This window comes from Ursus maritimus, unplaced genomic scaffold (assembly GCF_017311325.1).
Source record: "Ursus maritimus isolate PB19 unplaced genomic scaffold, ASM1731132v1 scaffold_7, whole genome shotgun sequence".
Taxonomy (NCBI): domain Eukaryota; kingdom Metazoa; phylum Chordata; class Mammalia; order Carnivora; family Ursidae; genus Ursus; species Ursus maritimus.
Genome location: NW_024426885.1, coordinates 34,374,643 through 34,395,898, shown reverse-complemented (window position 1 = coordinate 34,395,898; position 21,256 = coordinate 34,374,643). Strand labels below are relative to the sequence as shown.

At 35.2% G+C, this 21,256-nt stretch overlaps 1 protein-coding gene across 1 annotated transcript in view; it reads left to right on the top strand.

Annotated features, from left to right (window-relative positions):
• Positions 1–21,256, top strand: part of BTAF1 (B-TFIID TATA-box binding protein associated factor 1) — a 126,051-nt gene that overhangs the window by 55,922 nt on the left and 48,873 nt on the right. Inside the window, exons 9-17 of the mRNA XM_040624685.1 lie at positions 253–382; positions 630–698; positions 1,793–1,882; positions 2,556–2,651; positions 2,749–2,925; positions 3,975–4,115; positions 5,099–5,223; positions 7,682–7,802; positions 20,039–20,143. Coding sequence (XP_040480619.1) covers positions 253–382; positions 630–698; positions 1,793–1,882; positions 2,556–2,651; positions 2,749–2,925; positions 3,975–4,115; positions 5,099–5,223; positions 7,682–7,802; positions 20,039–20,143 — 1,054 coding nt within the window. The remainder of the gene's footprint in view (positions 1–252; positions 383–629; positions 699–1,792; positions 1,883–2,555; positions 2,652–2,748; positions 2,926–3,974; positions 4,116–5,098; positions 5,224–7,681; positions 7,803–20,038; positions 20,144–21,256) is intronic.

Genomic DNA, 21,256 nt, shown 5'->3' with positions numbered 1-21,256 from the left:
ACTTGTTAGATTTGAGATTCAGTTTGAAAGCAAGAATCCATGGACCTATTTTACATTCATCAGTGAGGGTAGGAGAATATATTTTACTCAAAATGTTTTAAGTGGTTAATCTTACTTGATACATGAAATTTTAAGCAAACCGTATAAGTAGCATATGGCAAAACGTTTGTTCAAATGATGGATTCTCTTACATTTATTGTGGTTCACATTATTCCTTATTCACTTTTTTAAATGGTGCCTTTTATTTTTCAGCAATGATAGCACTGATGGGGAACCAGAAGAAAAGAGACGAAAAATAACAAATGTTGTTATTAATCAGTCTGCAAATGATTCCAAAGTCTTAATTGATAATATTCCAGACAGTTCTTCCTTAATTGAAGAGGTATTATTGAAATGCCCTAAGGTGTCTTTTGAAATTGTTTATAATTTTTTCATACTAATGTGTCAGTAGAGAATATTTAATAATCCATTGAGACAAATTTTAAGTATCTTTACTTCATTAGTAAAAATTTTAATTATTTAAAATTTTAAAGCCTATTATTACTTGATCTGCACTTTATTAAATTACTTAAATTGTTAGCATAAAACAGACCTTTTGAATTAGTAGTAATTCTGTTTTTCTTATTCAGACAAACGAATGGCCTTTAGAAAGCTTTTGCGAAGAACTTTGCAATGACCTTTTTAATCCCTCCTGGGAGGTAAGATTTCTTCATTCCACTTTTCTCAGCTTTACCTCTTTTTTTTTTTTTTTTTCCTTTTACTAATGAAGGGAGTCATGTCAAGCACAGTCTGTTTTGTTAGGGTCCCTATTCTTCCCTGTGTACCTCTCAGAAACACTGACCTGGCACTTCATATCAATCACCTTCTAAGTAGAAAACTTGAGACTGATTTTTACCTTTCATATGCATTTTGGTAATATTTCTTTAGTGAGCTGTTCCTTTCTTTTCATTTTTTTGCTATAGTATAAGGACTTGTATATCTCTCCCAAATAGTAAAAACTTCCTTTTTAAGTGGACAGTTTTGGTTAGGAGCAGTAGTTTCCAAACCAGCTTTTTAGTCTCAGAAATATTTCTTCAAAGAAAATCTTGATCAGATCCCAATATGTAAAAGAGATGAAAGTGAAGTTCCTCTGGTTGAAGTTGAGGGTTGGTGGTCTCAAAGCATTCTTTCCTACCTTGGTTGGTTTCTGGGTAATTTAAAAAGCACTGCTTTGGAATACCTTGTAGCATTTCTGCTCCTTGATATACTTCTGTTTAAAGTTATTCAAGTCTTAAATTGGGTCTTGAATAAGTGGGTGCAGTGTCAGTGGCCCATTTCCTCCCTTCCATATGACGCTTCAGAAGGCCACGGGGTGACAGTGAAGCATTAGTCATGAGAGTTGAATAATTTTCCTTTCACATTTACCCTGGTAGCTTTGGAACTTAGTTTTAATGTGTATGTTTCTAAAATATTGATGTTGGACTTAAAACAGCATTCTTTCTTCTCTGGCTGAGGATAATGCTGAATGCAGATAAAGGGTAGGGAAGTGATAGCCAAATAGATTAATATCTCAGAAGGATTTTAGAGTAATTGTTTTCTTAGCTTCATTTTAGAAAAATTTGACATAACCAAATAGTGAAATTAATATATGTAATTTTTCTTGGATAGCAGAAGAAAAATATATTCTTTTGAAGTGTCACTTTAGTTTCTTCTGATTTCGTAAAAATTTAATATCCCTTTTTCATATTGAAGAAAAGTTAAACTCATTTTCTTAAGCATTTAGCCTCTGACATTTGCTTCTTGTTGTTTTTAGGTTCGACATGGTGCAGGCACTGGACTTAGGGAAATCCTTAAAGCTCATGGAAAAAGTGGTGGTAAAATGGGAGATAGCACTTTAGAAGAGGTAAATGTAATGAAGGACCAGTTACTACCAAATTTCAGTAATTGGCTTTTTTTCCCCAAGACAGGGAAGTTAGAGTTTGGGCCATGACATAGGTATAATAGATAAATAATAAGAAATATGGAAAGGTGAATATGAGGGAAAAAGTAGAAAGTTTAGAAAGAAGTCTGTTTATAAACAGAGAAAGATTGAGTTCATGGGAAAGATATATTCAGAAACACTGAGTGGAGGAATATGTAGAAGCAAGAGTATTTGAGCAGGATATAATGGATTAGAAAATAGAGGAATAAGAAGATAGTTTGGAGGTCATTAAGCAATATGATTGGTGTAGCATGAGACACTGGCAATAGGATAGATAATAGATACGTGACAGATATGATTGAAATCAGAGCAACTTTGAGTAGTTTCTTAATTTCTCTTGGAGTGCAAGTAACATAATAGAATTCTTGAATTTTAAAGATTTTGGTATAGTATATTTGAACCTAATTAATCAACAGACATGATGTGGTTAATAGTAAAGGTAGTAATTGGGAGTATGCTATATTTTGTTTATTGTTCCTATAGCTAAAATAGTCTGTCCCAATATTTTAGTTTTGATTTTGGACCTAATGTTTCCTCAATCCCTAATATGAAGTATGATCTTGATTTGTTAATTAAAAAATGATTGTTTTAACAGATGATTCAGCAGCATCAAGAGTGGTTGGAAGACTTAGTTATTAGACTCCTTTGTGTTTTTGCATTAGACAGATTTGGAGACTTTGTTTCTGATGAAGTAAGTATCACCTAAAGGAGGCTTTGCCCAATCAAATTTCAAATTCAACAGAATAGATTTTCTGTAAATATGAGTTTTCTTCCTTTCTCATTCGTAGGTTGTGGCACCAGTTCGTGAAACTTGTGCTCAGACATTAGGTGTGGTGTTAAAACACATGAATGAAACAGGAGTTCATAAGACTGTGGATGTGCTGCTTAAGTTACTTACACAAGAACAATGGGAAGTTAGGCATGGTGGTCTGCTGGGAATAAAGTATGCTTTGGCAGTTCGTCAGGTAAACACTTCAGTTTTTGAAGCATGTATGGGATAGTTTTTTTCCTCTCTTAGTTTATTTTCATTAATCATATGAAATGGCTCTAGATTCTTAGTATTACAGATAAGCCAGTATTTCAAGATTTGCCTTCTTGAGGTAATGTCATAGAGCTAGATAGAGCTAATAAGAGTTTAAGTACAAATCAAAAGATGGTTTGTTAGGTTTGAAAACCTGTTTCTGTTTCATAGCAAGACCAATTCCCAGGGAGATTGCTAGTGTGTGATCCTAGGAATAGCCCTGTGGGCTAGCTCTTTTGGGGAAATTGAAAGAAGATTAGATTGGAGTTAGGAGAAGCAGGAAGGGATGGCTTTTCCTGCCTTTTTCTCGCATACCCCTTTTGGTTGTCATTGGTGTAGAATAAGAAATAGAAGTTGAGGTTCCAGCACCAGTGGATGTGTGTGTGTGTGTGTGTGTGTGTGTGTGTGTGTGTGTGTTCACATAGGGAGTGCACAGTCTTACCTTGAAAACATGTTTTGATGTTTTAAGCCCCACTGAATAATAAGGTACTTGATACTGTTGTAGTCTTTTTCAAATGGGATTAGTTACATATAGGCTTCTGTTATTGTTATTTTTCTTTTTTGTTTATATGATTCCTTTTTTTTTTTTTCTTTTTTGAAGAAAAGCAAGCAAGCACGAGTGGTGGGGGAAGACAGAAGGAGAAGCAGACTCCCTGCTGAGCAGGGATCCTGATGCAGGGCTCAATCCCGGGACCCTGAGATCATGACCTGAGCCAAAGGCAGATGCTTAACTGACTGAGCCAACCAGTCTCCCCTATGTGATTCCTTTTTAATAAAGATTGGGATTTATGGGGCATCTGGCTGGCTCAGAAGAGTGTGTGACTTGTGATCTCAGGATTGTGAGTTCGAGCCCCACACTGGGTGTAGAGATTACTTAAATTAACTTTAAAATGATTAGGATTTATGCTTTCATATGGTAAATTTAATAAAAAATGTTTAAGCACAATAATTAAATTACAGAAAATTAATCTATTTTGATGTACTGTTTTACAGGACGTAATTAATACTTTATTGCCTAAAGTTTTAACTAGAATAATTGAAGGACTTCAGGACCTGGATGATGATGTCAGAGCTGTTGCTGCAGCATCATTAGTACCTGTGGTAGAAAGCCTTGTGTATCTTCAGACACAGAAGGTAAATTTGATATTTTTGCATTTTCTTCTATAGAGCTTGTTTACATTCAGGGTTTAAAGTATTAGGAAAAACATTAAGTACTTTTTTCTCCTTCATCCTCCTTTTTTATTTTATTTTTTTTAAGATTTTATTTTTAAGTAATCTCTACACCCAACGTGGGGCTCAAACTTACAGCCCTGAGATTGAGAGTTGCATGCTCTACCCAACTAAGCCAGCCAGGCACCCCATCCTCCATTTTTCTTATGACAGATAGTGCTCTGTTGTGTGCAATTTCAGTTATATATTATCTGTGGAGGAGTGAATTTTGTCTACTAATCTACTTCCCTTTCATATACAGAATATTCATAGGGAACTTCTTGGGGAAGAAAGCAACCATTTCTTCTTTATTTCACTCCTGGTTTTTAGACGTATGGGATTTTTTGTTTTGATTTTGGTTTTGACTTTAGGTTTATTTAATCTGATCTCATTTTTTGAATGGCCTCTTTTAAGATATGACTTTGTTTTGTATTATCAAAACCAGAACATGTATATTTGGAAGTACAGCAAGCAGTATTTACTTAAAATCTCAAAAACTAAATTTGTGTTTTTATGACGATTAGTATTGTTTTAAATATGTTAATGTTAGTTTACGCAGCTGGTCATGTCTTGTGTGTGTATACTATATTGTTTTCAGAGTTTGTTTTTTTACATAAAATAGAGTATTGGCATAAAGTGGAGTATTGGCTGTCTTAATTCCTGAATTCTCCCTCCCATTATGAGCCTGGTTAGAAACGAAAGTCCCAAAGTAGAGTTGAGTGGCATTTAAAGAGGGGTAGAGAATTACTAAAGGCAAATAATGTCTCTTCAATTTTGCTCAAAACTGGTACTGTCCAAGGACGTGGAGATTGTATATATTTTTGAATCAGTAGTGGCTACAATCTGGTATGGCTTGTGCATATTTTGTGTAAAATAAATAACTGTTTTCTTAATAACTGATCTTATAGGTACCCTTCATTATAAATACATTATGGGATGCTCTTCTGGAACTAGATGATCTTACAGCTTCAACAAATAGTATTATGACTCTTCTTTCATCCTTACTAACTTATCCTCAGGTCCAACAATGCAGGTAATTATTTGTAGTTAGTGGAGTAAAGTAAGAAGTGTTTACATACATTTCCAGATAATGAAACCTAAAAATACAGTAGTCTAGCATCTTTAAGAACAGCACTGTAAGTTGGGGATGCCAGAGACTACTGTTTTCAAGCAGCCTTTTCTTCTTTAATCTCTGACCACCAGCACATTTGGGGCAGGAACTTAAAAAGGTCATATTCTTTACCCTTGGGCTACTTTGGTTGTATAATTTTTCATCTTATTCATCCTATGATAGTTAACTTCAGAAATAGAATCATTGCATATTATCTTCATCTCTAGCCCCAGAATATAGAATTTCAGCTTTGTTTAGAGACATTTAGCTAATAGAATTATCATTGAATATCAGCATTACATTTTCCAAAATTTGCTCCTCTGTGAACTTTTTCTTGTAATGTTCTTTCCAGCTCTTGCTCTTGACTTCACTAATTACTCAGCAGGAAGGGAATACATAATAATGTAATGTCCAAAGGTAGAGATTGAGTGAAGCCAAAACGCAAACCAAAAATTTTAAGTGTCACTTGTTTTCCTGCCCTGATAAGTGAAATAAAGTTCAGCTAATTAATGTTTTCCCTACCTTTTAGACTGCCACTGAATAATACTGTTTCTATTAATAGTATCTTTGGAGATACCGAAGAAAAATTCATAATGCAGCTTTAAATACCACAGATGAGAAAATTAAGTACTGTTCATTCTTAGGCTAGTTGAGGATGTTTAGTGAATACTCATATGAGTATGATGATAAATGATTTCTGGCTCTGTGATTCTATTTCCAATGAAAATCATAGATGCATTAAAAATATGTACAGAATGTTTCAAAGTGTTAAATTTAGGCCAGTGAGACAGCCTACAAGTTGGAGTAGCAAAATAAGTGCCTGTAAAAGCAAACAAAGAGAAAAGGTAGTAGTGCATGCACGGGATTTCCTCATTTTCAGGTACTTTCAATTAGTAGTGAAAGCTGTAGGGACTAAATGAGTTCATCTATGTGAAAGCCCTTTTCAAGCTGCAAAATGCAAGAGTTTTTAATTACCCTAAATCAGAGGTTGGCAAACTTTTTCTGTGAAAGCCCAGATGGTGGTAGTTTTGGTTTTGTGGGCCATATCATCGTTAAAACCACTCAACTATGCCGTTGTAGTGCGAAAGCAGCCATAGACAGTACATAAAGGAATGGACATGGCCGTGTTCCAGTGAAATTTTATTTAAAAAAACGAGGTGGAGTAGGTTTGGACCATGAGCCTTTGTTAACAGCTGCCCTAAATAAAGGAATTAGGACTTTAAAAAAAAAGTCATTGAGTAGATAATGTCAGGAAAGTTAGATGATGTAAGAAAATGAAGGTAGTAATGAAAATTCTGTTAATTCAATGTAAAATAATACAGTTTTTAATTTTTTTCAAAGTTGTCTTATTAGAAAATTTGCTTCATATATTATATTTGGCAGATACTTTCCAGCCTATGTAAGCAATGCAGCATGTCATTTGGGAGCATGAACAGTTATACTATTAACAAGACCTTGTTACAATGCTTTTACATAGATCAGCTCTGTTTTAGGTCTTTGTGTGCATGTGTGTAAGTTAGAATTTTATAAGTAAATTTACTAAATGTGTAAGTAAATGTAAGAAGTGATGTTCATATAAACCTGCAAGTAATGAAAATAGTGTTAAAAGATAGGCCCCCTGAGGGAAACCACAAAAGAACAGATAGTTACACCCTCTATGTTCTTTTTTATTCATGCCTTTTTCTACAGAGTTACATATTTCAAATGCTATCTATAAATCATTTCCTAATCCAAGGTAATTTTTATAAATGACTCATGGTTGTGACAGGAATTTTGTGGTCCATGTTGTTAGCATAGATGTGGCTTTGCTTGTTTTTCCACTTAAATTCTAATCTGTGAGAAGAAAGATAAATGAGTTTTCTTAACTTAGTAATGCTACATCAGGATAACAAATTTCAAAGTTAGTACCATACCACCTCTTGTTCATTTGATATGCAGCAGAGGTGACCCCAAAGGGGAATATAAATTATGTGCATCTAAGGATTACCCATTGGGGTTAGCCATGGGAAAGAAGAAACAACAGTTATCTTGATTTTGTGTAGCCTGATTATCAGTTAAGATACGTGTCCCATTTTGCTGTGTAAGAACAGTTTGAAAATAAGGGCAGTTATATTAGAGAGTTCTTATTTGAAAAAGGTAATTCATGGCATTAGTGCCATAGAACTTAATGTTTTTTTCTGACTACATTTGCTCTGGCTATTCTGGTGCTATAATAACAGTTCTGAAAAAGGATGTTAAATGAATGTTCATATGAAAACTGTATTGTGTTTTTAGAATTTATTCATCAAGAAAGATACTAGGTCCACAAGGATGTATTTAGATAATATATCAAGAGAGTTTCAAATGAGAATGAGTAAGATTAATCTCTTTTCTTTATTAGTATTCAGCAGTCACTCACAGTTTTAGTTCCACGTGTCTGGCCTTTTTTGCATCATACTATATCATCAGTTCGAAGAGCAGCATTGGAAACTCTGTTTACGTTATTATCAACACAGGACCAGGTAAGAACTAATAACTATGTATAGTGATCTTGAAATTATATAAAATAATTTTATAAAATAAATCTGACCATCAGGTTATCCATGCTACATATTCAAAGATCAGGAGAATTCTGGGCGTAATAGAAGTCGTATGGTGACCAATGTAGACACATAAGAATATAATCACCATGAGGGCAGAAATATTTTAATATTTTGTTCTAGGTCATATTCCCAGTTCTTGGAATAGTGCTTAACACGTAAGAGCCTTCAACAAATATTTGTTGAGTAGAGGATTGAATAGTCTGTCAGAGACCTGTTATTCAGTTTTTGCTTGCTTTGTGTGCTTGACAGCTGGATGGTTGGCAGAGCTCATGCGAGGTTAGGAGGCTACATTTGTAGCTACAGTATGACTCCTAAAGACTGATGATGAAATTGCTAGGTACTTGCCTCCTCTTAAGAATTACTTAATCTTTTTTTTTTTCCTTAAAGATTTTATTTTTTTACTTGAGAAAAAGAAAGGGCTCACATGCACAAGCAGGGGGTGGGATCAGAGGGAGAGGGAAGAGCAGACTCCCTGCTGTGCAGAAAGCCCAATGTGGGACTCGATCCCAGGATCCTGGGATCATGACCTGAGCTGAAGGCAGGCACTTAACCACTGAGCCACCCAGGCACCCAAGAATTACTTAATCTTAAGACCATGGTATTTCCAAGGATAGTGTACTTCAGGAGTCATACATGGAAGTGCCTAGAAAGATCATTCAGATGATAGCACTGTGTGAATGGAGTCTGTGCTGACTTGAGGGGTCTTTGCCGTGCCTATAAAAGGCTTCACATTCTATTTTAAAAATAACTATAGGTCAAACAAAATACTAGAATTTGGGGAGATAACATAAAGAATCCATTCTGACATGCTATTATTTGTGGGTACAACAGTTTGAGCCAGTCATCTTTACAAAGCAGTGGTTGGTTGGTTGGTTATTTAATTTTTAGACCATAGGTTATAGTATAGAACTGTGTTCACTAATCATGCATTTCTGTATAAATTAGGAATATTAAGAAAGGGGGGGATATTCCACGTAGACTTGCTTTAATCTGCAACATGGTATTGTGTTGTACTTCTTTGACTCAGTATGTGTTAACTTTTGTTTTGCCTTATTTTTTTTTAATTTTATCTAATCAGAATCTTCTGAGAAAAAACTGTTAGGTTTGTTTTATGTTTCTCAGTTGATCAGGCATGACAAAAATGGCATGAGTTGTTGTGAATTTTCACTTCATTTCTGTTTTGTGGTTTTGTCTAAATGTTTTTTTTTTTTTTTAAAGATTTTATTTATTTGACAGAGATAGAGACAGCCAGCGAGAGAGGGAACACAAGCAGGGGGAGTGGGAGAGGAAGAAGCAGGCTCATAGCGAAGGAGCCTGATGCGAGGCTCGATCCCATAACGCTGGGATCACGCCCTGAGCCGAAGGCAGACGCTTAACCGCTGTGCCACCCAGGCGCCCCTGTCTAAATGTTTTGATGGAAGTATTCTTAAATTTACTTTCGTTAGCCCTCTTGAAGTTGGCAGATTTCTTCACTTCATGTTGTTCTTTATTATTTTTCTAATAGACTTTAAAGAGCAGTTTTAAGTTTACCAAAAAATTGAGCAAAAAGTACATAGTTCTTATATGCCCCTACACACACACACACACACACACACACACGCATATGCACAAGTTTTCCCCATAGTTAACATCTTGCATTAGTGTAGTACATTTGTTATACTTGATGAAATAGTATCGATCCATTAAAAAAATTTTTTGGGGGGGTGGTGCGCAGAAAGGGAGAGAATCTTAAGCAGGCTCCACACGGGGTGTGGAGCCTGATGTGGGGCTTGATCTCACAACCCTGAGATCATGACCTGAGCTGAAATCAAGATAGGATATTTAACCAACTGAGCCATCTCAGTGCCCCAGTATAGATCAATTATCACTAAAGTCCATAGTTTATATTAGGATTCACTCTTTGTATTGTAGATTTTATGGGTTTTGACAAATGCCCAGGGATATGTATCCACCATTACAGTATCATACAAAATAGTTTAATTGCCCTAAAAAAATTCCTACGCTCCATCTATGGATCCCTCTTTTCCTCCTTCCAAATTCTTAACAATCACTTCTCCTTTTTTGATCTCCATAGTTTTGCCTTTTCCAGAATGTCAAATAGTTAGAATCATATACTGTATAGCCTTTTGAGATTGGCTTGTTTCATTTAGCCATGTGAAATTAAGGTTTCTTCATGTCTTTCTGTGGTCTGATAGCTCATTTCTTTATATCACTGAATGATATTTCACTGTATGGATGTACCACATTTCATTTACTCACCTATTGAAGGATATCTTGGTTACTTCCTATTTTGGGCAATTATGAATAAAGTTTTTTTTTAAGATTTTATTTATATGAGAGGGAGAGAAAGTGTGCATGCACAAGCGGGGGAAGGGGCAGAGGGAGAGGGTGAGAAGCAGACTCCTCTCTGAGTGGGGAGCCTGATGGCAGGGCTTGATCGCAGGACCTGGAGATCGTGACATGAGCTGAAGTCAGACACTTAACCAATTAAGTCACCCAGGCGTCCATGAATAAAGTTTTAAACATTCATGTGCAGGTTTTTGTATGGGCACAAGTTTTCAGTGCACTTAGGTAAACACCAAAGAGCACAAGGAATAGGTTTAATTTTGTAAGAAAGTGTCTTCCAGAATTGCCATACCATTTTGCATTTCCATCAGCAGTGAATGAGAGTTCTTAGTGCTCCACATCTTCACCAGCTTTGGATTTTGTCAGTGTTATAGATTTTAGCCTTTCTAATAAGCGTGTAGTGGTATCTTATTGTTTAAATTTGTAGTTCCCCAATGATATATGACGTTGAGCACCTTTTCACATGCTTATTTGCCATCCATCTCTCTTCTTCAGTGAAGTGTCTATTCAGGTCTTTTCTTTTTTTAAAAATTGAGTTGTTTTATTACTCTTGAATTTTAAGATTTTTTTGTGTATTTTTTTTTTAAGTTTTATTTATTTAATCTCTGTACTCAACATGGGGTTTGAACTCATGACCCTAAGATCAGGAGTTGCATGCTCTTCCGACTGAACCAGCCAGGTGCCCCTCTTTGCGTGTTTTGTATATGAGTCCCGCATTGTTCTTTTAAGCCTTTCTGATCTTTATAAGGTAATTAAATCACCTGCAGGCTCTTTTTAACTTATTTTTGTGGTTTTTAATTATTTAGTAACTTATTTACTAAAGTTACTTATTTTAGTTATGTATAGTATTGGGGAAAAAGCATTATATATAAATGAATTTTTAAAATAAACATATTTTCTAGCCCAAAATAGTTAACATTAAAATGATTGACACACCTGATAATTATCTTAAACTATATTGAACATAAGGTAATATTTTTCGATGAATCAGCCCACCAATATTATTTGTTGGTTATTAGTATTTATATGGTGTTTATTACAGTATAGTGTGAGAATGTTGTGATATACAAGAGCCACTGCTGTTGGTGATTAAACTGTTCTTTTTCAATTGCTCTTTCCTACTTTTTTCCTCTCATCTGTCAACTGAGACTTCTCATTCTTGTTGGTCTTATAGTGTGGTGTTTCCTCTTATATTTCAAAATTTTTCACAGTTTAGATAAGATCCCACGATTGTTCCAAATCCTCTTCCATATTTTTTAGCCCCTAAATGAGTGTTGATACTGGCTATTAAAATTACATGGTTTTGAAAACATCTCTGTGTTTGGTGGTGTTGCTTTTCTTATCCAGGACTTATTATTTTTGTCTTTTGAATTTGCCTTTACTAGCTTGTAAATGAAAACTTTGGCCTTACATATATAAAGAATTGATGATGATAACTCTTGGTCATATACCAAAATTTGTAGCATGTCAGCCACCACTTACTTATGCATAAGTCTCCAATATTTGTTAAATAAATTTGTGTAAAATTCTCTGCAGGGTGTTCTGAGAAATTTTTTAAAAATCCAACATTGTTCTTATTCTTGCCTTGCAAAAGTTTACAGTGTAATCATGACAAGACTCTTCCATGATAAGTTTAATAACCCCTGCAAAGAGTTAAATAATGGAAGAGCAGAATATGATAGGTGTCAGAAAGCAGCATTGAGGGCTAGACTAAGTCCTGAAAGACCAGGAGGATTTGGGTGATAGGGTTAAAAAACTAATCTTGTCCCTATTTAATATCTAATATCTTCAGTATGTACTTTTACAAACATATACCATTTTTCTGAGTAATAGGTCAATTTTAAATTAGGCAAGCATACGGAATATGTTTTGGAACAAAAGAGCTTTTCCAGTCTACTCCCTTTAGACATTTAAACTTATCCCGCTTTTGTATTTTTCTTCGTTATTCTGGTATGTGCATGATCCTTTATTTTTTGAGTTTTAATGTTTATTGTTTTCAATATCCTTTTGTGTTATCTATGCCTTCTAAGTTCTTTTTTTCTTCTTGAAAATTTTTCAGTGGTATCACTAATGAAATTTCTAGTTTCTGTCTAGCTTCTACCTTCAGATTGTCTCTTTACTGAAAGTCACACTGTCAGCGAAACTTAATGTGGATGCATATAGAATATTTTGTGCTTTGTCACTGCCCTGAGCCTTGCTTAACTGACTGAGCCACCCAGGTGTCCCGAAGCCAAACCCTTTTAGGAAACTTTTCTCGGGGTTTCTGGGTGGCTCAGTTGGTTAAGCGTCTGCCTTAAGCTCAGGTCATGATCTCAGGGTCCTGGGATTGAGTCCTGCATCGGGCTGTCTGCTCAGTGGAGAGCCTGCTTCTACCTCTCGCTCTGCCTCTCCCCTCCAGTTGTTCTCTCTCTCAAATAAATAAATAAAATCTTTAAAAAAAAAAACCAGCTTTCCTCAAGACCACCACCTATTCCCATTTTTTAATTTTGGGAACTTTTAAAAATACACAAAAGAGCAAGGAATTATAAAACAAGATTTATATATCCACCATCCAGTTATAATTCTGTTTTATTTGCTTCAAGATTTTGTAACCAAAATATTAACTGTAAGTTATAATCCCCTTAGAACTTCACCTGTTTTCTAGTTTACCCACGTTCTTCCTTCTCTATGTTTATAAAAAATAGTATCCTGCTTTCCTTAGTAGTTTGCTCCTTATAGTTTGGAATCAGGTTTTGCATGTTTAGTATCTACACAGTAATATTTGTAAAAGGGGAGAATTTGAGTTAAGGATAATTTGGGGGACTATAGCCTCAGTTACTTGCAAACTGGTTAGTAATTTGTTATTGCCTGGTACATTAGAATTAAATGCCTGTCTCTTGGTCTTCTGTTATTTGGCTCTTATCAATCCTTTCCCCTGCTATTTCCTGGTATATAACCTGGAGTCAAGAAAAATTGTCAAGTCCACCTCTGTATCCCAACTGTAACCATGTTATATTTATTTGATGAGAATTTTTTTGTTTACTCTAACAGTGTTCTATTTGATGAATTTTTTAAAAAAATCCAGTATAGTTAGCATACAGTATTATATCATTTTTAGGTATACAATATAGTGTCTCAACAGTTCTGTACATTACTCGGTGCTCATCAAGATAAGTGTACTCAGTCTGCTTCACCTGTTTTATCCATCTCCCATCTGGTAACCATCAGTTTGTTCTCTATGGTCGAGTCTGTCGTTTTTGTTGTTGTTCATTTGTTTTCTTTCTTAAATTCCACATGAGTGAAATCATATAGTATTTGTCTTTCTCTGACTTATTTCACTTAGCATTCTATCTCTAGATCCATCCACGTTGTTGCAAATGGCAAGATTTCATTCTTTTTTATGACTGAGTAATGTGTGTGTGTGTGTGTGTGTGTGTGTGCACGTATGTATGCACCCCACGTTTCCACGTTTTCACATTTCCTTTATCCATTTATTGATGGACACTGGGCTGCTTCCATATTTTGACTGCTGTAAATATTGCTGAATAAACTTAGAGATGCATGTGTCTTTTTGAATTAATGTTTTCATATTCTTTGGGTAAATACCCAGTACAGCAATTACTGGGTCATTTGGTAGTTCTATATTTAACTTTTTGAGAAAACTCTATATACTGTTTTCCACAGTGGCTGCACCAGTTTGCATTCCCACCGATGGTGCACAGGGATTCCTTTTTCTCCATATCCTCACCAACAGCTGTTGTTTCTTGTGTTGTTGATTTTAGCCATTCTGACAGGTATGAGGTGATATTTCATTGTAGTTTTGATTTGCATTTCCCTGGTGATGAGTAATGTTGAGCATCTTTTCATGTGTGTGTTGGCCCATCTGTATGTCTTCTTTGGAGAAATGTCTGTTCATGTCTTCTGTGCATTGTTTAATTGGATTATTTGGGGTTTTTTGGCATTGAGTTTCTAAGTTCTTTAGATATTTTGGATACTAACCCTTTATTGAATATGTCATTTGCAAATATCTCCTCCCATTCAGTAGATTGCCTTTTAGTTTTCTTGATTGTTTCCTTTGCTCTGCAGAAGCTCTTTATTTTGTAGTCCCAATAGTTTATTTTTGCTTTTGTTTCCTTGCCTGAGGAGACTTATCTAAAAAATGTTCCTACAGCCAGTGTCAGGGAAATTACTGCCTGTGCTCTCTTCTAGGATTTTTATGGTTTCAGGTTCACATTTAAGTCCTTAATCCATTTTGAGTTTTAATTTTTGTGTATGGTGTTAGAAGGTGGTCCAGTTTCTTTCTTTTGCATGTAGTGGTCTAGTTTTCCCAACATTATTTGTTGAAGAGACTCTTTTTCCCAGTGCATATTGTTACCTCCTTTATTAAAATTTATTGACCATATAGTCATGGGTTTATTTCTGGCTCTCTATTTTATTTCATTGATCTGTGTTTTGTGTGCCACTACCATACTATTTTGATTACTATAGCTTTGTAGTATAACTTGAAATCTGGAAATGTGATACCTCCAGTTTTGTTCTTCTTTTTCAAAATAACTTTGGCTGTTCAGGGTCTTTTGTGGTTCTATACAAATTTTAGGAATCTTTGTCATAGGTCTGTGAAAAATGCTTCGGTATTTTTGATAGGGGTTGCATTAAATCTGTACACTGCTTTGGATGGTATGGACATTTTAACAATATTTGTACTTCCAGTCCGTGAGTGTGGATGTCTTTCTGTTTGTTTGTGTCATCTTCAGTTTCTTTCATCAATGTTTTCATTTTTCAGGGTACAGGTCTTTCACTTCCTTGATTAATTGTATTCTTAGGTATTTTATTATTTTTGGTGCAATTGTAAATGGGATTGTTTTCTTAATTTCTCTTTCTGTTGCTTCACTATTGCTGTATAGAAATGCTGCAGATTTCTGTATATTGATTTTGTATCCTTTGACCTTACTGAATTCATTTGTCAGTTCTAGTAGGCTTTTGGTGGAGTCCTTAGAGTTATCTCCATATAATACCATGTTATCTGCAAATAGTAAAAGCTTTACTTCTTCTTTACCTATTTGGATGCTTTTTGATTCCTTTGTTGAGAGTATATGGCACGTGGCTCATCACCTGCCCCCTACAATTCCCTCCCCTACATATAACCACTGTCCTTCCAAAATATTATCTCCCTTTCTTCCTCTGTCTTTCCTTTACTTCAGGGAACAGGTGCCACAAAACAATTCCAACTTCTACAACTCACTGTGATTTTTTCTTTATCTGAAGTCATTAATAAGCGAACACTTAATGGTTATTATTACTCTTATGATCTCAGCAACATTATTTGCTTTCTGAGACAGTATCAGAATAAACCATGTCTGATGGTTCTGTTATTGTATTCTTCGCTACAGCATTTCCTGATGGTTACTCATGTTTTTAAAAAAATTTTAAAAGATATTTATACATCTATTAGAGCATGCACATGAATGGGAGCAGGGGCAGAGTGAGAAGCAGACTCCCCGCTGAGCAGGGAGCCCGACGTGGGGCTCAATCCCAGGACCTTAAGATCATGACCTGAGCTGACAGCATGTCTTGACTGACTGAGCCATCTAGGCACCGCTCCCTGATGGTTACTATTGATTGCTTCATTGCTACCTGAAAACTGTCTTGTAATATAAGTTTACAATCTCTTATTTGCAGTTTTGAAATCCAAAGAGTTTTTTGTAAGGTGGATAAACTTATAAAGCTACTCATTATTGGAAAAACTTGCTCATTCTGAAGAGAGACTGTTCATAAGTCTTTATCCTACTAAATGTGCCCATTCACAAATTTTGCTTCAGAATATTAACATGCTTTATTTGGGTGCTACCTCAGACCCTGTTGGGGATATTATGTAGCATGCAGCATGTACAACCTCATTATTCTAAAATTAGAAAAATTCTGAATTTCAAAACACATTTGGCCCCAGAGAATTTGGATGAGAGATGATAGGCCTAGGTGATAAAAATCTGTTCTCACTTTAACTTGTCTTACTTTTTCTGATCTGCTTTCTGTCACTGTTGTTTCTTTAGTGGTGTAATGAAAAGATCGCTTAACTAATAAAGAATCTGGGCTCTAACCTAATATGTTAAATTTATGACCTTGGTCAAGTTTACTTAACCCTTCTGGCGATAATCTCCACCCAGTCTTTCTCAGAATTATATGGGCTAAGTAAGATAATGTACATGAAATTCTTTAAAATGTTAATGCTATACAAATAATAGTACAGATAGTAAGAACAATAATTAACACTTCCATTTATGGGAATTCTTTCCTAACAGTTTGGAACTCTCATTTATATACTGAGGTGTAAGAATGATATTTAATTATAGTAATAATCCAAGTTATTATTGAGGGCTTACTTTATGCTGTGAACCCTGGTAAACATGTAACATGGGTGGCTACCACCATTCCTGTGTTGCAGAAGAGGGAACTGATGACCAAAAATTAAACTTCCCCAAGTTCGTGCACCTACACAACTCATAGTAAGTGATTTGGCTCAGATTCAGGTCCAATTCTGGTTGACTTTCCGTTTTAAATTTTACATGGAGACAAAATGGATTAAGCGTCTATTGAATTACTTTCTCATTTTTGTGTATGAAGTCATCTTAAGTACAAAGTGAAAAAAATGAACTCATCTTTAAATTACTAGTAGTTCTATTCTGGTTTCATTTTCTAACTTCTCAACCCTTTCCTCTCAATAACTACAATGTTGGGGCTAAATCTGGCTGTAGCTCAGTGCATCAATAACCCTTAAAGTCTGATGCCTTTATTTCCTTGAAAGTATTCTGATTATCTTCAGTAATTTTTTTGTTTTGTTTTGCTTTATGAAACCAGAAGATTTTATAACAAAAATGTCCTTAATCTTAAAATTTATCCCATCATGAGTATGTATGCAGGCATGTACATTTCTAAAATATCCTTAAATAAAATGACAGTTAATACAGTTATTTATGAAATCTTATTACCATTAGACTTCTCTGTGATATACCATAGCATCTGTGATGTTAACATGTGAAAGTATTGGCAAGCCTGGCTTCTTAGGGAGCATGAAATGAGAACTTTTAAGCAAAACCAAACTAGTTTCATTTGGTAAGGACATAAAATCAAGGCGTAACTTTTTTTGTTAAACTGGCAGTTTGGCAATCAAAGTGAAGGAATTTACCATTTGATTTTCCTTTCTGTATTGTCTCTTTAGCCTGTGACTGTGTTTATACATATAAGAATATATCTATGAGTCTGTATGTCTATCAGTGAACTACTTTACTGGACTATCTAGAGTAACTAGCATGGTTACCAGTAAGTGTTACAGGTAGAACTTGACTCCTCAATCTAGAAGAATATGTTGGACATTACTCTTTTGTTCTGCTGACTGGGTCAACTTTTCCATTCCACTTGCATCACAGCCCCTTTATGGGTCATTCCAAAATTTCAGTTACATGCAGCATTGAGTTGTTTGAAAGGCAAGCTTTAGCATGAAACTTATATTTAGCATAAAGATATATATGAGATTGAGTTGGAATCTAAGGATCTAGGATGTAAAAATTTTCATATTCATATGTAGAGAGGGAAAGAAAGACCAAAAAAATTACATTTAACTAAGATTGGCATTAGAGAACATTAGCATCATTAGGTATTGGCCAGATTTTACAAAGGTATTAAAAGGCAAGAGCAAAGGTTAAATATTTAGCTGACTTTCAGTTAGTATTGATTGGACAAATGACTAGAACAGGGCATTATAAATTATGAAAATAGAGTTTGGTTCGTGTGTGTGTGTGTGTGTGTGTGTGTGTGTGTGTGTGTGTGTGTTTTGGCACTGGGCCAAAATGGGATTTCAGACCAAATTAATGAAAGAACTGGGTGTGATTCATCACTTTGTTGTAGCTTCTTTCCAAATCTCCTCCCCTGCAACCCAAAATCATTCGATATGGAGATAAGAAGTGATGATGAATTTGCCTACAGGCAGGAATTAGGTGTTCATGGGAGTGATGCTCAGACTGCTGCTTTTTTCCACATCTAACCATTTTGTGGAAGATAAAAGAAGGGGTGTAGCAAAAGGGTACTGATAAGAGCTTACCCTGTCAATTTTGCAAATTAGGGATTTATTACCAACTACAACTGTGAGAAATTTCACATATTACTAACTACTCTCTGTGACATGGGACCATTTCCTATAAGAAATATGAATTTATTCAACAAATATTTTAGTGCCTACTCTGTGCTTGCAATTCTTTAGATACTGATCAGTAAGAGACAAGGTCTCTGCCCTTCTGTAGAGCTTAAAACAGGAAACTAAACAAGAAAGGAGAAACACAGACAACTAGACAAGCTCTAATAACATAATGAGGTAAGTATTTGGTAGGGGAAGTAGACGATGCTGTTGGATCCTAGCTAGGGAAATTAGGAAGGTCAGGGAAGGTACCCTGCCTGCTAAAAGTGAAGATTAAGCTGAAGGATGAGTAGACTTTAAGCAGGTTAGGAACAGCATGTGAAGCTCTGGAAGCAAGAGAGAGCATAATGGCACTAAAGAGGAAGCGAAAGGAAATTGGCTGGAGGGTAGAGTGTGAGGGAGTATAGATGGCTAGAAGTTTCACCTTGATTGTCTGGTACAGTGAACGGTCTGGTAGTCCTATTTCCATTTGTTATCAATTCTCTTTACTCTGCATTCCAGAAAGGCAGAACACAGCAAGGAACATCAATCTTAATAAAGCAACTGGGGAGAAAGTACCCCGTCAGTGTCACACTCCATAACCATTAGTCATTTTCCTCAGTAATTCCCACAAATCCCCCCCCCCCCCCCCCCCCTGATACTCACTACAAAAATATTGGGGACTATGTTTAGTACTAACATGAAGTGCCAATAATTACTCTGTTATTTAACACAGACCAAAATTTTTTTTCAAAAGCCCTTGTAATGCTTGAATTCACTTATAACTTGAGTAATAGTGTTCCTGATTATTGTTAACTTAAACTTGGTGAAGTAAACAGACTGTGGTAGGAGTTTTTCTTTATTTTAGTTACACTGTGCTAGACTAATGCTAAATGGTCATCAATACTTTGTAGATATTCCCTAAGATTAGGGGGGCTATTTTTGATAAGTAGAGTCCTAGTTAGTAGCATACTAAAAGTCTGTTAACTACTTTTTTAAAAAGTTCTGGAGAGAGGAATTCGAAGGAGGATAATCTCTAAAGGACTGAAAAATAATAATGCAGTCTTCACTGTACCGTGTTTTCCCCACCAATCTAATTAAATAAACCTATAAATACAAAGCAACAGCATTAGATTTCCTGCCTAAATCATTGACTCCTGGAAGACAGGTGCAAAATTAGTGAAAATAAGTGATCCAACTTTCAGATCTGCAAGAGACAGATTGGCCCTGGATGGGCCAGATTATACCTTATGATTTTTTTAAAAGATAATACTAATGGTGAACTAAAGCCCTATTACTTTTTGCAACCACGTGGAAAAGGAGATGCTTGCACAGTTGTTCAGGTGAAGTGAATTTGGCCTTCAGCTGTTTTCCCAGCTTTATCTTGTATTTTCTACTAAGCAGACTTTATGCAATACTACTAGAGAATCTGCATTTTAATAATACTAGTTCTTATGATATTTAATTTCTCTAAACCATTGGAATAACAAATATGATACTTTTGCTCCAAAATCTTGTTAAAATTTATCACCCAGTCGAACCTTTTTGATAAAGCCATACCATCTTTTCATGGTAACACTTGTATTATTTGACTTGTAGCTCTTCAAATAAGCTAACACGTAAGAATTTTGTGTTATAGATTTGATGCTGTTTTTGTTTTCAGAACTCTTCATCTTGGCTTATACCTATCCTGCCTGATATGCTGCGACACATTTTTCAGTTTTGTGTTTTAGAAAGCAGCCAGGAAATTCTGGATCTCATTCACAAGGTACACATTGAATATATCTGTACTCTTTTCCTTGGTAACATCGTAGATTTTTAAAATTTTTCATAATTGCTGTACATAATTGTTGGTCAAAGATTTTAAGAAATTGGAAATCAAGACATTTGAAAAGTGTAGAGATCTATGAGAAAAAGAAATAGGCTTCTTATGGAGTATAATAGTTAAGTCTACTAGGCAAGTGTTTAAAGCCTTTCTGATAGCCTCAATACAGAAAATAAAATGAATAAAAGACTGTTTTTCTCTATCACTTATTTTGCTGTTTATCCCTATGGTTATTGATTCTGCAAAGTATCTTTTGGGATTCATTGGTAATATATAAAGTCTGATTGTTGCGGTTTAGATTTATACTTTCTTCCTTTAGCAAGATTGGTCATATGTGTTAGAATCTTTAAAGAAGAGCCATTTGATATATTTAATAATGTTTATGAAGGGAAATGGTACTGTTGTAATTCAGTCTTGAATTATTGCCTCTGAGGCAGCTGAAGTGGTATTATTTCTATTTGTTTTTAGTTACGTTTAATGTTAGGCATCAAGAATGGTACCTTATTGAGTAAGATTATGAATCAAGACTTAAACTGTTCTTAATTTATGCTAGGATATTACTACCTCTAACTTTAGCAGAAGATATCTGTCAGGAGCTATTATATCTTGAAGTGTGTGTGCATGTGGTTTTTTTTTTTTAAGGTTTTATTTATTAATTAGAGCACGAGTGGGGTGGGAGGGGCAGAAGGAGAGAGAGAAGCAGATTCCCCGCTGAGCAGGGAGCCCGATGTGGGGCTCAATCCCAGGACCCCGAGATCATGACCTGAGCCGAAGGCAGACGCTTAGCCAGCTGAGCCACCCGGGTGCCCCTGAAGTGTGTGTGTTGAATATAGGGCTGCATTAGTATCAAGCTTATGATATATGCAAAAGATTTCAATAACTGAAATTTTGACAACTTTTATTGTTATGAATATCTCACATTTTAAGTGATTTTCACAGAATATTGAAGGAAATTCTTTCTGTTCCTCTCTTTAAAACTTTTTCTATTTTTTAGTACACAAACCTATCAAGCAATATTTAAAAATAAGCCTTTATATTGACTTTTAAAATTCATCT